This window comes from Eleginops maclovinus, chromosome 10 (assembly GCF_036324505.1).
Source record: "Eleginops maclovinus isolate JMC-PN-2008 ecotype Puerto Natales chromosome 10, JC_Emac_rtc_rv5, whole genome shotgun sequence".
Taxonomy (NCBI): Eukaryota; Metazoa; Chordata; class Actinopteri; order Perciformes; family Eleginopidae; genus Eleginops; species Eleginops maclovinus.
Window position 1 is genome coordinate 16,013,721 of NC_086358.1, and position 17,654 is coordinate 16,031,374.

The 17,654-nt window shown below is 39.3% G+C and overlaps 1 protein-coding gene across 1 annotated transcript in view; it reads right to left on the reverse strand.

Moving 5' to 3' along the window:
• The window catches only part of LOC134871244 (corticotropin-releasing factor receptor 1-like), a 71,919-nt gene that overhangs the window by 46,516 nt on the left and 7,749 nt on the right, over positions 1–17,654 (reverse strand). Inside the window, exons 2-4 of the mRNA XM_063893934.1 lie at positions 17,290–17,377; positions 15,439–15,498; positions 14,979–15,104 (exon numbers count right to left, since the gene is read on the reverse strand). Coding sequence (XP_063750004.1) covers positions 14,979–15,104; positions 15,439–15,498; positions 17,290–17,377 — 274 coding nt within the window. The remainder of the gene's footprint in view (positions 1–14,978; positions 15,105–15,438; positions 15,499–17,289; positions 17,378–17,654) is intronic.

Genomic DNA, 17,654 nt, shown 5'->3' on the forward strand with positions numbered 1-17,654 from the left:
TGATAATACTGTAACATCCAGGTAAAGCGAAATAAATCCTGCTGAATTCTGACTCTTCCCCTAGCAAATGTATTCACTAACACCTCGTAAATGCTGAGCGTTTCTGACACCTGACATATTACTGCAACTTTCCACATCTCCCCCACACTTCCACACAAATAATCAGGAGGGTTCAGGTAAGTAGTACCTGCACTCTGGAAAACATTGGAAAGTTTCTGCCACCTCATTTTCATTTGAAAGAAAAACTTGTTAAATGATCCAAAGTAGAAATTGGAGCAACTCCTGAGACATTGCAGGCAGTACACACTGAGGGGGGGGGGGGGGGCGCTGCCAGTTTTCACATTGGGTGTGTGTTCTGGCTAACTTCAGTTTGCTTCTGCAGCAGGAGACACCTCAAGGGTTTCCAGAGGCCTGCACAGTGTGTCTGGAATGAGGTTTAAAGAGAGGAAAATAATCTACTTTTTTGTCCGACTTACTGCAGGGAAAAAAACCAAAAACCTGCCCATCACTTTTATATCTTCCTGTTTTGTCTTTTCTGTCTCTGATGCTTCCCGTCTACACGCCCTCATGCATGAGCAGTGGTGGAATGTAGTAAAGCACATCTACTCAAGTTCCTTAACTATCATTTTAAAGTACTTGTACTTGCAATATTTCATTTTATGCAACTTCATACTAACATCCTACATCAGATTATAAGCTAATGCAAAGTAAAAATGTACTAATAAATTAACATACAATTAGTTTAAAATATCCAACAGCAGTGTACAAAGGAATTAAATCCACCGTTAACCTTGAAATGATTAACACATAAATGATTCAATATTCATAATTTACTTTTGATACTTATTTTATATATATTTTGATGCAAATACTTTTTAACTTTTACTGAAAGAGGCCATATTATTTGAATTTTCATGTTTAATTTTGTATTATAAGCCTCTATTGTGACATTTTAACATGCTTTAATGATCAAAACTGTCCTCTTTTCACCCTCTGAAACCAGAGGCCAGTCTGCTATGATTGGTTAGCTGGCCGGCTCAGTTGTGATTAGTCAACTGCTAAGAGATGCGTCAGAAAGTCCCGCCCCTTAACCTATCAAGTACAATGTGTTGCAGCACTAGCCAATAAAAGTGCGAGTGTTACATAGTGATGTCATTATGTAAAGGAAGTAAACAAAGGAGTTCAATTGAGGCGTTTCAAGCAGGGGGGGAGTGTGGGAAAGAAACTCCCTCTAGAGGGATTTTAGCCTTTGCAGACCATTAACATGCACAAACACATATAATGCACACTACAGGAGAGGGAAAACCCCCAAAAGGTAATAGGGCCTCTTCAATATTATGATTCCTAAATGGGCTATTAAACATAACGTTTATTTTTTACTTTTGGGACTAAGGTATATCTTGATGCAATTTTTTTTACTTAAGTAAGATTTTGAATGCAGCACATTTAATTGTAACAAAGTATTTTTTACAATTTGGTAAAGCTACTTTTACCTATTTGAGTATACTTTTTCCACTACTCTTAGTATTAATCAAATTCTGCGTGGCTTTCAAGCTCATTCAACAAAACGATGGATTGCATTCCGCATGAGCTAACACGAGAGTGAGGTAGGGTGAGGATTTTGCCACCACACTGACCGAGAGCACTACTCTAAATAAAACTAAACCCCCCTCCCCCCTATCCACTTTGACTGGCACAAGATCCGACAACTCACAGCCAGTCGGTGAAATGTGCACACACACACACACACACACACACACACACACACACACACACACACACACACACACACACACACACACACACACACACACACACACACACACACACACACACACACACACACACACACACACACACACACTAAGTCTGCTGGCCTCCCTCTGGGGACCATTAAGGGAAAGTCAAGCTTGGTGAACAAACGGTGAAGGGGTTTCCGGGTGGGGCAAGAAACGTGCAACAACAAAGAGCAGTATGCCAGGCTGAGTCACAAAAACCAGAGGAGGGCGTGCAGCGCCGGGGGCGCCAATCACGAAACAGTCGCTGAGTGGTCTGGACAACGCCCCCTGGATGTACGTCATCCCCTCGGTGCATATGTTTGACAACATGCTGTAAAAATCTCAGAGAGCAGACATAACAAGGAGCTTCGGATGATTAACACATGTTGATCGCTCCAATTAAAGACGCTCTATTCTGCTTTTTAAGGTTTTCTCTTGTGTTATACGTTTTTGTGCAAGTAGATGGTCTGCAAAGGCTCAAATCCCAAAGATCCCAGAGTTTCTCCCCCACACTCTCCCACACACTCCCCGCCTGAATCACCTTAATTGGACTAATGTCTTTACTTCAGTATCATAGTGACATCACAAGTAACACTCCAGCTTTTTTGACTAGCGCTCCAAAGAATTGTTTGTGACTTAGGGGCAAGACATCTCTAAGTAGATGACCAATCACAACAGAGACGGCCAGCTAACCAATCAGAGCATACTGGGCTGTGGTTTCAGACAGATGGTGGAAAGAGGTGCTGCAGCACAGGCAGTATGAGAAAAATAAAGAGCTTTTTGAACATTAAAGCATGGATTCATTTACAGTAGAGGCACAAAATACAGATATGAACCTGAAAATGAGCATAAAAGGGCTTCTTTAAAATTCTCGCTTGATCCATATAGCAAAATGATTTAAAAAGTAATTTCATTTTTTTCAATTCATTGTAAATAATAGCATATGCAGATGATCAAGCCATTACTATTTAACTATTTATTATTTATAATTGTTACATTTGCCTTTTTCCTATTTATTGCCTTGACAATACTCGTGTTCCCTAAACATAACATTCACTTACATTTCAATTATTTATATTTGAGGTGGGGAAATAGAGATTGCTACTGCCCCTATCCGCAGCAGCACATTGCTTCCATGCCATTTTCGTCTCTGCTTCTATGGGAGCATGTCCACCGCTTCTACTTTAGGTAAAACATTGACTATAAAAGGTACCTCACACAACCCGCTTTAAAACATCCAAACTATCCCTTTAAGTCGAGGATTTGTCACAATCTAATTTTAGAAGGCTGGCCTGGCACCTAGTAACCTACTTCATGGAAGTGCTGTTTCACAATACTGCTACTGCAGGCATGGAGTCTTTCAATCCTCGGACACAATAGACTGCTGAAGGAATGAGTCGTAAAACTTGGAAATTAGTCAGCACTTTAGCACTTCCAGTTCCCTTGTTTCAAAGTCAATGGGTTACTTAAATGGCTTTTAGGTTAGAGGCTGAAATGAAGCTTAATGTCAGTTCAAACAGGAGGAAAATCTTTACGTTTATTCATTGTTTTCTCTCACTCCTCCAGCAGCCACGATCCCCAACAGCCAGTCGTGCTGCTGTCAAAGTTTAATTCTGTTTTCCTCAATACTGCTGTCAGCTGTCTTTTCAGGTGTTGTCACTTTCCTCTTCACCCTTTCATCATCACCACCAGTGTTTAGACCCCAGTGGGGTTTATCCCTTTCTATCTACAGCTGCAAGTCCCCTAAAGCACTAAACCACTGAATTTCCCCACAGGGATTAATAAAGGTACATCTTATTTTATCTTATCTTATCTTAACTTAAAGGTAAGTGATATCACGAAGGAGTGGCTAAAAACAATACACAATTCTATCATCTTGTGCACATCAAAAATCTTCTTTAATCAAAAGAGTGAGTCTGAATGAAATAGAGCTGTGGTTAAAACAAGCTTAAGAGATTTTCACGTTTTGACAGAAAGTATGTCAGCTTATACAACTCCTATATTTCTAAAGCTTCTATGTGTCTTTAAAGAAACATTTGCTAACATGTGGCTAACTGAGACTCCTAGACATCATAATGCGAAAGACTTGTCTGTCTTTAGCTAATGGGTAGTGCTGTGAAGTAATGCACCCGCAATGTGTTTCATTTGTCGCCTAAAGCTTGCTTGTTTGCAATCACAGATTTAGTCCCTAGTTGACATATAAAGACTTTATAAAATATGCTGTTATGTTGTAAATAAATCACCCAACGGGAAATATGAGTACAGCTTAAATGAATAGTCAATAAATTAATCTGGAAAATTAATTGTCAATTATTTGTATAAAATGTCTTTTTTTAAAATAATGCGATACATTTCATGGTTCAGCTTATCTTCTTTTTAATTATTAGAATAATTGTAATGTTTGCTATAATTATGAGGTTTAGAAAACAAAACAAAGACATGCAAACATGTATGGGTGGAGAAAAAAGATCAGTGGATTAGTTCATATCAGCACCACCTAAACCAATTACAAAGTAAAATCAAGAGTTTACATACACGCACGAGTTATAATAATCTAAAATGTTCTTTTTTTGCAGTTCACAATGAGGGTAGGTCTGTGGCTTTGCAGATTTGATATTTCTGGTTTTCAGTTGAGTTCAGGATCCATGCTATCTGTAACTGGAGCAGAAACAAGCAATTTACATCGCTCTCCTTCTTCTTTTCAGAATCCAATTTAAGATCCTTTTTTACTCCGAAATCTTTTCATGGATTTTTTTTCTTTGCAATGAAATTGATCTGCTGCGGAGATACATCTCAGATCTCTGGCTTATTTCCGTACTGACAGCTCGGAATAATAAGGGAAGCTGGCTTTTGCTCTCTGGGCACTTGAACTCTGCAATAATCTCCCTCTGGATCTGAAGACAGCAGCATCCACTCAGCCTTTAAGTGCCCACTCTGTTCTCACCGTGCTCCCCTATCTTCCTCTAAAGCCACTTATTGTCCGGATATAACTTACTCTTCTAATACAACTACTACTAGTCCCCTTTACTTTATTGAGATCAGCACTGACACCTTGTTTGTCTGGGGATAAAACAATCGTCACTTATTTTTTATTGTTTCTTTACATAATTAAAATATAGGACTTATTCTTAGAATCATTAATATAGAAAAACACTTGTTTCTTAATGATTTCACATATGTAGACGTAGAATATCCAACAAACATGTTTCTATATGTCAGTGTGCATACAAGTGTTCTAATCGTAGTTCTAGTTGTTGTGTAAATAAGATTCAGATTCATATTCTGAAACAAATCTCCGGGGGATCATTTCTCCCATGCGGCTTCACTGCCAGCGGCTTTGTGCATGCTCTGTTTTCCCACACTCGGGGCACTTGACATTGCGAGCAATGCAGATTTGAAAGACCAGTTTACAACTATAAATAGCCTATAAATAGCAGCAGGAACCGGGATGGTTTATTTCATGCATAAATCGAGAGTTATTATTTTGTTTCTAAAAATGTCATTACCAATAAAAACACACATTTGTTTTCCGCTGGAGGCAGTTGGCGCTTTATCCAAATAACTCCTGTAGTAGTCCCCGTGGATGGAAATACGGTGAGCCTGCCATTGACTTTGTCAATTTTGGGAGCCATTTTCTTCCCTTTATGCAATCTCTGCTACCTATTTTGTGATAATATGATTATAGGTGGAGTCAGCTCCGACCCACTGCTCTGGACATGGGTCAGGTTGCGTAAGACTATTGTTAAAAGCAGCAGTAGTGATTTTAAAATACTCTGGTTCATATTTAAAGCTCTTAATGATCTAGCATTTAACACATTGCTTTCAACCCATTACCTATACAACCATTAGGCTTTGTGGCACTGGCCTTTAAGGTATGCCTAAAGTGAAAACAAAGCCCCGCGGTGAGGCGTCTTTTTATTATTATTAGGCTCATGATTGTGGAACACCCTGACAGAAGACTTACGGCGGCAGAGGACGTTCATTCTGTTTTGTTCTTTTGTATCACCAGTGACTTTATTGAAGTGACAGTTTTGAAAGGGGGAGACAGAGGAGATAACACACGGTCCCAGGCAAGATTCAAAACAGGGTCCACCAGGGAATTGAGCCCTAGTTCATGGGAGCTATACGGTGGCCCTCTCCATACTGTGAAGAGACTACTCAAAACTATTCTTGTTTTTTTTCAGTTCTGTGTTTATTGACTTAGGTGGTTAATGTTTAACTCAAAAGCTGAGTGTAGATTTTATATGAACTGAGGGGGTTGTATTACTTTTAATTTAGTCTATGGGTTTTGTTTGTAGTTTGTGAAGCACTATATGTTACTATGTGTGTATGAAAAGTGCATGTATATAAAGTTTGAGTTTTAGATAGTACTACTAGTACTAGTAGTACTAGTAGTACTACTAGTAGTAGTAGTAGTAGTAGTAGTAGTAGTAGTAATAGCAGTATTAGTAGTAGAAGCAGTATTAGTAGTAGAAGAATACCCAGGATATAGTTATACACGTCAGCCTCCAAGATATGGTTGGTTTCTGAAATATCTTAAGTGCATACAGATGATTTTTACCCAGGATAAATATGAATGAATGTATATTTTCAGATCTGTCTTTGTAGCTGCAACCTTATCGTAGTGCAGTGTGATGTGAACTCCAAAGACTGAACAAGCTGCGTTAATGCTCTTACAGATAGAAAGACCCTTTGAGAGCAGATATTCCTCCACACTAGTTACAACTCTGTCTGCATGGTGCGTCAAAACACTTTTATTCATGAAGAGTAACACCCAAACTCCAGTTTAGAGCTGTGTCATCTACTAAATAAGAACACCTTTAACCCTTAGATGCACGAGTGACTGGACCCTACACTCTTCCATAAGTGGGTCAAAAATGACCCATATTAGAATCAATGTGTTTTTATGCCATTTTTGTCAATTTGGTTAAGAATAATCACTTGTATAAGTTTTTTAGTATTATGTTTAGGACCACACAAGAATGATTTCATGATTGAAATATCTTTATTTTTCACTTTTTAACATTTTTGAAAAAGAAATTTACCCAGAACAGCAATAGAAAAATGTGAACATCCATTGTGTGTGTGTGTGTGTGTGTGTGTGTGTGTGTGTGTGTGTGTGTGTGTGTGTGTGTGTGTGTGTGTGTGTGTGTGTGTGTGTGTGTGTGTGTGTGTCTGTGTCTGTGTGTGTGTGTCTGTTTGTCTGTCTGTGTGTGTGTTTGTGTGTATGTATGTGTAACTGTCCAGTCATTGACAGTTCCTCTCTCTTTTCCCTGTTTTGCCTTCTTGTCTCATCACTGTATGCAGTTCAGACAAACTACCTGTTTCTGGCTGTGATCATTGCACACAAGTACATTGCATTTCCCACACCTATTGTTGACTTTGCGAAATTTGCTACTTGGGCAGATCTGACACCTCTTTCTCTTTGGTTGGCCCGGTCTGCTTCGTTCCTGTGGCTGGGTTGTGGCTTTTGTCACCCCATATCTTTCCATTGCTTCAATAATCGGGGTTTGCAGTTGGGGACAGCCTTCCAGTCGACTCCTCATGTGTGGTGTGACAAGCTCCTTTGACAGCTCTTTGAGGAAGAGCCGTCGTGCATTGGTGAAGCCGCTCTTGAATTCTGGGTGCTGGTCCTCTTATCATCGAAGCACAAGGTACGGCGAATGTCTTCAAATCTTCCAACAGCCATAGTGGCCTTGTACATGGAATTATGTAGAGGACTCCCAAACAGCTCACGGACTGATACATCCCAGTTCTTCTCACTTCCTGCAAGCAGGGTCAATCCAATGAAGGCCATGAATTCATCTTTGGTGACATTTTTCCATTCTTTTCCTCTAGCTGTTGCTACTCTCCATCCTTCCAAGTTTGTGCACTTCATCACCTCTTGTATTATATCATCAGTGATAAAGAGCTCCCATGCATCTTTTGGTGACACAGTGGTGCTAAGCTCTTGTGCAGGCCCTGACCGACTTCTGAGGATATTGTGGCTCTGTGTTCTGCCCTGGGTGGGAGGTAACTCGCTCCAGTAAGAGCCCTTCCGACTCATTCGGTTGGACATGATTTGGACACTTTTTTCTTCAGAAGACACAGAAGAGGAATCTTCTGAGTCAGATTGATCCTGTTCAGTTGGATTTCCAGGTGGACGACTGCCACTGCCACCTGGACAATAGTCTGGGTCCTCATCATCAGAAATTTGAGACTCGGAGTCCAACCCCGTTACTGCCTCTCCATCATCCAGCATCTGTAGGACCATTTCAGCTGTGTATCTAGCAGCCATGACACCTTGGATGAGGAAACATAAGAGTAATGTTTTCAATAGATCAATATGTAGCTATATAAATGAATACACACACACACACACACACACACACACACACACACACACACACACACACACACACACACACACACACACACACACACACACACACACACACACACACACACACACACACACACACACACACACACACACACACACACACACACACACACACACACACACACACACACACACACACACACACACACGCACACGCACACGCACACGCACACACAATACATATAGTAATGTTAGCTATCTTAGTTAGCTAGCTAGTGTTAGCTAGTTATAAAGTAGGCTAATTTGTTGATACATAATAATAACAGTCATGAAAGACACACACACAATATTATATGAAGATAATACTTACACGTATCAGCTCTTGCTGTGTAAAATAATCTTCCTGAGGTGTGACACTTCTGATATAGTCTGTGTGGTCCACAGTTAATGTATTCCTGACAGCCACAGTTGATGAGAATCATAGGTTCCCATTGGATTCCATAGAAAATGCATTTTTGACCCACTTATGGAAGCTTGGGGTAGTAATACAAAAACTACAATTTCTTAAAATGTATAAAAGGTAAGTTAAAAATTTAAATGGCATGATATCAAAAACATGTTTTTTGAGGAATACCTGGAATATGAAATGATAACAATTTTTCATTACGAAGATATTTCAAGAAAACAACGTCACCGGGTCATTTTTGACCCACTTATGCATCTAAGGGTTAAAATGGATCAGCTCAGTACAATAAAACACAGGGATTAATGGTAACCTTGTCTCCTGGTGGCGGTGAATTAGTTAGAAACTAAATGGAGTGGAAACTAATTGGTCATCGCCTATTCAGCCTGATCCCTACATTCTTTGTGGAGACGACTCTGGCCTGTCAAGCTATTTTTTTTTATTTAACGGCTTTCAACACCTCAACAAAACATCGACTTATAACAGTGAAATGAACTGGAATATTTTCCTATAAGAAATTATAGTATCATCACAATAACATGTGCGTCTGTTTAAATCTTGTTTGCAGGTCAGAATGTGCTGCAATGAGCAGAGAAGAAGACAGTGGTGCTCATTTTTCAATTGTATTTTTCTTTAGTTACTTGCAGTTGGTCAAGTAATTTGGGGTGAATACACAATTAATCATTATATAAATGAGCTTTATAAATGAGTGTAGTGTAATAATTATTATAGTCATTCTTATTATTATTATAACTATTTATTTAGTTATTATATTATTAATATAAAATGGCTTTCTTTCTTTATGTATTTATTTATATTATTTCGATTTTTCTTTATATATTTAAGGATCATGGCAATGTGTTTTGTTATCTTTAACAATATTTCATAAAAAGTAAAAGAAAAAAACCTATATTAATAACACAAAAGAAACTCTGATACATTTTCTCAAGAACTGTTTAAATAATTTGAATTTGTAGGTACTTTACATGACTATTTGCATCTTCTGCTACTCACTACATTTCAAAGGAAAATACACAGTCTGGCCAAAAAAAAGGTCACACTCTAATATTAGTTGGACCGCCTTTAGCTTTGATTATGGCACGCATTCGCTGTGGCATCGCTTCCACAAGCTTCTGCAATGTCACAACATTTATTTTCTGTCTTGCATTAATTGTTTTTTGATCTTGTATTGATGACGGGAGATTCGGACCCTTGCGCAAGTCTTCTCCAGCACATCCCAAAGACTCTCAATCGGGTTCAGGTCTGGACTCTGTGAGGGCCGTTCCATGTATGAAAATGATGTCTCATGCTCCCTGAACCACTCTTTCACAATTTGAGCCCGCTGGATCCTGGCATCGTCATCTTGGAACATGCCCGTGCCATCAGGGAAGACAAAATCCATTGATGGAATAACCTGGTCATTCAGTATATTCAGGTAGTCAGCTGACCTCATTCTTTGGGCACATTGCTGAACCTAGACCAGACCAACTGCAGCAACCCCAGATCATAGCACTGCCCCCCACAGGCTTGTGACCTTTTTTTGGGCCGGGCACTGTATGATGCTTTTTATTCCATAAAAAATACGTTATAACTTTACACATTAAAATGTTGAGATTCTACATGTAAAACAATTAATCACCTCTGATTATAATGTATTTGTCCCATGCAAAGTCAATTTATCTGTTATTAAATCACTTTGAATAATTCATCCTGCATATGTTGAGATAACCCACAGAGCTACGGTGTGAGAATGGCTAAAAGTGAAAAGTAATACAAATATAAACTGATGGAGAATGTGTTTTTCATCAGACCCATTAGTGCTGTTACTTGTTTGCTGCATTGCATTATTGTGAATCAGAACTCTCACAAGCTTATGATGTGTTCACATTAGGTGTCCTTATAACAACTAGTGCTTTCAGCTCAGGGACGAATTCTCTGAAGTCACAATGATTTTCAATGCATTTGGCATGGACAGTCCTTTGTGCAGAAAATTTACCATTTAGCTAATGAAATGCCAGCAAACATTAAATTCTACTTTTTGCCTCTCCTGACATCATCTGTAAGAAAATATTTAATGCTTCAGAATGATTAATTATGAAGTTGTTCTAAAAACACACCTTAAAGTAAATAATTTATATAACCTCAAGTGATTTGGAGTTTTATCTTCATAAAGTGAACATTACATCATCTTGTATCCTGAACCATTTTCCCCTATTGACCTAGGGGTGGTAATGTCAGCAGGGAGGGAGTCCTTTTTTAGGGCTTTTAGACAGCGCTCAAATGGAGATTATGTTAATCCTGAAGGTGAATTGAACCTTGCAGTCAACTAAATTATTACCTGGCTCTCATTCTCTCTCTCTCTTTCTCTCTCTCAAGTGGATACTCGGGGTCCTTTGGTTTTTTTTAATACTTTAAATTACTAGGTAACACATTTGCTTTTATCTCCTAAATGTACTGTTTACCGTGCTGTGTTTGTTAGACCTTCAGAGTGCTGCAGTGCCGCAAGTGAATTCACATGACTATAGATCCATATTTGATCAGGCTGGTGATGTATGGTGGCCGACAGGTGAACATTTGTTACAACGGCCGGAAGTCTTTCATTAGGAGAACCGCGTTACACTTTCGAAAACGATGCAAATGGCCCCGGCCATGGCGCAACTGGCTGGGGCACCTGCACCCCACGCCGGCGACCCTGGTTCGATTCCCGACCCGTGGTCCTTTCCGGATCCCACCCCGACTCTCTCTCCCACTTTCCTGTCCCTCTCCACTGTCCTATCCGATTAAAGGCAAAAAGCCCCCAAAAAATAACTTAAAAAAACAAAAACAAAAAACACAAATGTGCCAAAACACGTGCAAATGATTGAACATCTTTATCAATTTGACTAAACATAAGTTGTGTTGACTAAAATAGCTGCATAACCAAAACGCAGAAAAATTCAAAACTAAAATATGCTGCAAGTGTCATGATCCTTGTTTTGTGTCTGTTGTTTCCCGTTTTATTTTGGAATGTTTTCCCCTCTTGTTGTGTCATGTTTAGCTTCACTTCCTGTCTGCATTTCCCTCCTGTGCCTGATTGTGTCATTGTGTTCACATGTTGCCCCTGTGTTTCTGCTCCCCTCTCCAGCTGTGTCTTGTCTTGTGATTACCCTTGTGTATTTAGTTTTAGTTCCCTTTTGTCTCTTGTCCGGTCGTCATCTTTCATATCAAGTCAAGTCTTTTTCATGTCCTGGATTTCCCTGGCTTACCCTCCTGCGTCCTCCTGCGTCCTTGGGCTTGTCACAGTTTTCATTTGCTACTTTTCTGTTTTGTTGTACCTAGCCTTTTTGTGTTTTGTTAACAGCTTTTATTTAATAAAGCTCGTTTCTAGTTCGAACCCCCATACCTGCCCCTCCTTGTTTCTCTGCATTTGGGTCCTGTTACCACAACCGTGACAGCAAGAAGCTCAAAACACAACAGAAAAGGGGACACTAAAAAGCCAAATTTCACTGTCACTGGAAATATACCTACAGTATAATGTAAGTTAAGTTGGCTCATTTTACCAATACGATGGCATGATTCCTACCGATATTACTAGAGATCTGCTGTAAACTAGCTAGCTAACTCAGCTAACCATGTATTTCGCACATTTTTGGTTTTATATTTGAACTGTTTTTAAAGTGCAGCTTGTTTCTGTTAATGTAAGACTTTAGGCCATTTTAGCAGGATTGATTTGATAACCCCCACCCTACAGTGGCGGTTATCAAATCAAGGGCCCCGAGTTCGCCCCGAATTGTCAAACTTTTTTTTTTTCTGCATTCTGATGAATTTCTTTGCAAATTTTTGGGTAAAAATGTTTGTATGCTGTATGTATGTAAAGGATAAATGGAATTGTGGCGCCAGATCACACATTATTTTTTTATGAATTGTTCTCATTTATGTTAACTATTCCAGGTCAACACACATGTACACACTATTAATTCTTCCCTTCACCTTATGTGTCTTTTCTTTTGTGTGTGCAAGAAGCACCTATTCACATCAAGGACACATTTAGACCCTGTACATAATAGTTTGTGTTCAAAACTTTTTACACATTCATAACCATTATTCAACATATCTGGTTCTTTAAGAAGTCGTAAATAAAGTTGTATTATTTACAAGAATAAAGTCCTAATATTAAAAAAATATCGATCTGCCCTGTTGTCTACTGTGCATTATGCTATTATATAAAAATACCCCCCCAAAAAAGCTTTTGTACAGATCCACATTGCTGTCACGAAAGTAAGGAATCCACATGACCTTATTTTGTCTTCTGTTTGTCATAATTCTGATTCATATACAACAGAACAGGAAAAGGTTAGGTGGTCATCTGTCAATAATTGCCGTTTGAGACAACGCAGACATGACAACGCTACCTGATTCAGTTTGCTTTTATTTTACCCCGAGATAAAAATGTCACAGTTTAATGTGATGATATTATCACTAGTATGTTCACATTTTGCTTGAAAATGTTTCATGGCCACAGGGAGACGCATCAGAAATGCATCCAAGTTGGCGTTATGGTGATAAAGTTTGAAATAAAGTGTGAAGAAAATGTTTGAAGTGTCAATAGGTCTGAAATCCTTTTACGGAATAGAAAGGTGCCCTTGACCCAGGCGTTGGTTACACAACACTGCTATCCCAATGGTGTGAAGTAGCTGCAGGAGGCTGTGCTGTGGGGTGCGTGTGAAAATAATACGTTGAATTGATTGTTTCCACCAAATAAAGACAAGCAATTACAAAAATCTAAATTAGGAGTTAGGAGTTTTTTTTGTTTGTTATACATGATAGTAATTGTTTTGTATACCCCTTTTTACCCCCCACACTTTTTTTTCTACACTCTTATCTTTTTATGTTATATGTTGTTTTATATTTGCACTGTGGGTCTGCCAGAAACGGTATTTCAATTTTCTGTATGTATAACACATGTGGAAACTTCGACAATAAAATGGACTTTGACTTTGATAATATTTTAGGCTCGAGGATATGCATATCTTAGCCAGAATAATCTTGAGGAATCCAAAGTTGATTAAATAAATACTGTTTGGCAAAAAGTATCAATGTTGTACTTGAACATTTGAAGCTACATACTAATGCTTAATACTGACATTCTCCCAGTGTCAATAGCATATGTTGAACATAGAATTGACCAAGTTCAACATCTTTGTTTAGCATGTTAGCATGCTAGCATTTACTTTTAAGTTGTAAACATAGAGTAGAGCGGAAGCTAGGCAGAAGTGCTACCCCTGGCGTTGCCCATCGCTCAAAAACATTTCTGAGCACTGCGCTCAACGTATTTCAACACTGACCTCTCGACGGGCAACCAATCGGATAACAGATAAAGTGGCGCAAGCTAGCAGCGGACTTAACAATACAATTGAAACTAACTAGTTATTTTCACCGCAAGGTCTTTGCCAAATTCCAAAATTAGCAATCAAATAGCTTTTGAGATATTTCACTGTAAATCACAAATATTGACCTTATGGTGGGACAAGTAATTTCATCATTTAAGTCAGTAAGATTCATCCTCTGGGGACTATGAATATCTGTAGGAAATTTCATAACAAACCATGATTTTGTTGCTGATGCAGTATATTTAGTCAGGAGAAAGTGGTGAAAAGACTTACTGCAATCCCTAGAGCCTTGTCTCAAGAATGGCTATAACAATATTAATTTCCCCCTGTTGAGAACCGATTTCTTTGTAAAACATAGCACCAAGCATTTAATCTACAGAGCAGAACCCTTTGCTGCAGTGATTTGATGTCAGTTGTACTTTAAGCGTTTGACCTTAGAAGAAATTGTGGTGCAGAGGCGTTTACCACCAGAACAGAAATCTGAACCACTTTATCCTTCCACTGTTTAAAAAGGTGATTTATAAAATATTTACAGACAAACTGCACATAGAAATGGGTCCGATTTTTTTTATTGAGATCATGTTTCAATAACTAGTTTTGAATGGTAGTGCTGCTAACGTTAGGAATAAACACCAGTAGAGAGGTTTCTCTCCTGTTTCAATCATTTTAACGGGCTTAAGCTTCTCAGTTGGCAGCTTTTATTTTGTAACATTATCCCAGCTTTCTATTTCTATTCAGACCCTGACACACACATTTCTCACAGCGGGTGCACTGCTTTTCTTCTTTTCGGTGCATCAACACTCCTTTTCTTCTCGCACTTCACGGTGAATTATCTGCAGCAGTCCTACTTTACACGTGTTGTTTTTATTCTGTGTCTCCTGCTAATTTGTATGCTCATGGTAATTTCTGTATAAACAATTACGTAAACAGGATTTGCCCATGGGGAAGCTGAGTAAAAAGGGGGAAGGGGGTGCAGTCTAATTAAATCTGACTTTAAACCTATTGTTTTTCTGTTTTGCTGGCAGGAGATGACAATGAGGACTTACTGGTGGTGTTGTATCTGACACCGTAGAAAATCGAAGGGCAGGGTCGTGACACCATCTGGCCCGCGCTGCTTCGGGGCCAGCAGGTGCCGATGCCATCGATGGAGGTGTCACAGGAGGGCCCCGAGCCTGGAGCGCGAGGACAGAAATGTAAAGACACAAACACACATTCCTGACATGGCTGGGGATTACATATAGACCATGGTGAAATCCTGAAAATCCTCCAATGATCTTGGCAATAAATCCTGAATAAGCTGTTTGTATGTGCACAGATTTTAATGATTACTCCTGAGCATAGTCTCCTGCTGAGAGTCGCCAAATCTATCTCAAGCCCTGTTCAGCTCTTTGATGTAAGTACTTATAATCTGAGTTTGGATCAAACTTGTTCCCCTCGTGGGGTAGAACACAGCAATTGTGCTTTGTACTGTAGTAGCTGCATAAGTAATCAGTTTCACACACTCACCGCTCCACTGGCTTGTGGCGTTGCTCAGGGTTTGGTTCCAGGAGGCGCCCAGGGACTGTACTGCAACCCAAGAGGAGGAATCATCAATAACCTCAATCTCTGTTTGCTCACTATACAGGAGAGCTATGAAAGTCTCATTAGATGCAGCTTAACAGCAACAAAAGGCTGAGCATTAAAGGGCAACGGTAAACACTGGTGACAGACCTTTCCCTGGGCAATATCGAGGCGGTAGCAACATGTATGTATGAAGACATGCACCCAGGGGGAAGGCTATTCATTCTGTAATTACTCAAGCGGATTTATATGAAAAAAGATCCGGAAATAAGGATGTTCTGGGGGGTAAAGTTGACCCCTCAGTCTCATGCTTTCACATTCCTTTGCACTTGTGGTGAGAAATTATCGAACGAAAAATATTCGTTTAAGAAACATCCCCACAAGCAAACGCACAACATTGGTTTGCTTGAATGATTAAAAGGACATGTTTTAAGGTTTTTTGACAAAGACTTAGTGAATTTTTTTTTCTCTAAATGATTATAAGTTTGCTCTTTTTTAAGCCAAGCAATTATGCCTCCGTGAATCAAGTTGTTATTCTTTTAACAATGACCTTTAATGGAGAATTCCTACCAAATTTGCTAATGAAATTAATAGTTTTATGACCGGTGTTGGGCAGTAGATTTCATTACGCGAGTACTGTTAGGGATTACATTTCCATTTCACTAATCCATATGGGAGTTTTATATCTAGTAACTATGACTCAGCCTGTGAAAATGGTTTAATTATATCCTCTGTAGTTTTGGAGGAGCTTTCGTCACTCAGAAAATAGCTCTTGGCCTACGCTTGAGTTTCAAATACGTTGGCCTTTACCAGAAACGTTTTTTGTGTTATTACTTTTCTGTTTTTACACTCAATTCCAGTGCCAACTGACAGCGGCGCTTGTTTTTTTTTCATTTACAACTTGTGCTCAATGTAGAGTTTAATAAAGACCTTTGTTTAAATGAAACAGATACTAAAGATTGAGGAGTCCCCTTATTTGAATCAGGAAATACCTGATCAAGGAAGTAGTTATCGAGCTGCAGAATCGGATTCTATTTCAAAGCCAACTAATGATACTTAATTAAAACTATAACAACGTAGGCCCCGGCCGTGGCGCAACTGGCTGGGGCACCTGCACCGTACGCCGGTGACCCGGGTAAGATTCCCGACCCGTGGTCCTTTCCGGATCCCACCCCGACTCTCTCTCCCACTTTCCTGTCACTCTCCACTGTCCTATCCGGTTAAAGGCAAAAAGCCCCCAAAAAATAACTTTAAAATTAAAAAAAAAAACTGTAACAACGCACACCAAGAGAAGCTATTCAACTATGACAGCTATTTAAATCTATTTAAAAATGGCAAACTGTGGTTGAAGCTTCTCCAATGGGAGGATTTTCTGCCATAAGGCTTTGAACGCAGGCACTTTTCACTTTAACCAAGACATTAAAGGACAGAAGAATGACATCTGGCTGCGTCATGACACAGCAATGGGACAGGATAATACCAACATTGTGAGTATGAAACCCGGAGGCAAATAAAAACAGGAAGATCAGTACTGCATTTGCATATCTCTCTGGGTGTGTGCCTTTCAGTATGTTAAAATAACAAACATATGCTGTACTGTACTACAAAATAATATAAATAGACATGTTGTCAACAAACATAAGGAAAGAGTTGGCATTTAGTGGTCGTATAACTGAGAAGACTGAAAATCAATTGATCACCAGTAGTACCAGTGGAGCAACTTCAAACACGCAGGTTGTAATTGCCAGCCATTTTAAAAGCTTGTAACAGTTGCTGACGTCGTAAACATTGACTTACATGAGACATTTCCTGACAGCATGAGCAAAGATTCACATGTCAGTTTCTCCAAGGAGCCTGAAGGCAGCAGGCTCATGATGGCACACACCTGCAGACAGAGAACACACATCAATCAGAAATACCACAACATGATGTAACATAAAGCTATTATACTCTCTTAAACATACAATATGTACATTTGTGCTGCTGGGTGTGCCTATAAAAGAACAAAATTAAAGACCGAGTGTGGTGGTCTCGTGAAGAGACGTGGGTTCATTGGATTTGTTGTCTTCACCATCATTAACATCATCACAGTCTGCTTCCTCCAGTGTTCATTGTTCAGAAAGTTTTTACCGGGAGCCGAATTATCCGCAGATGTCTCCTCT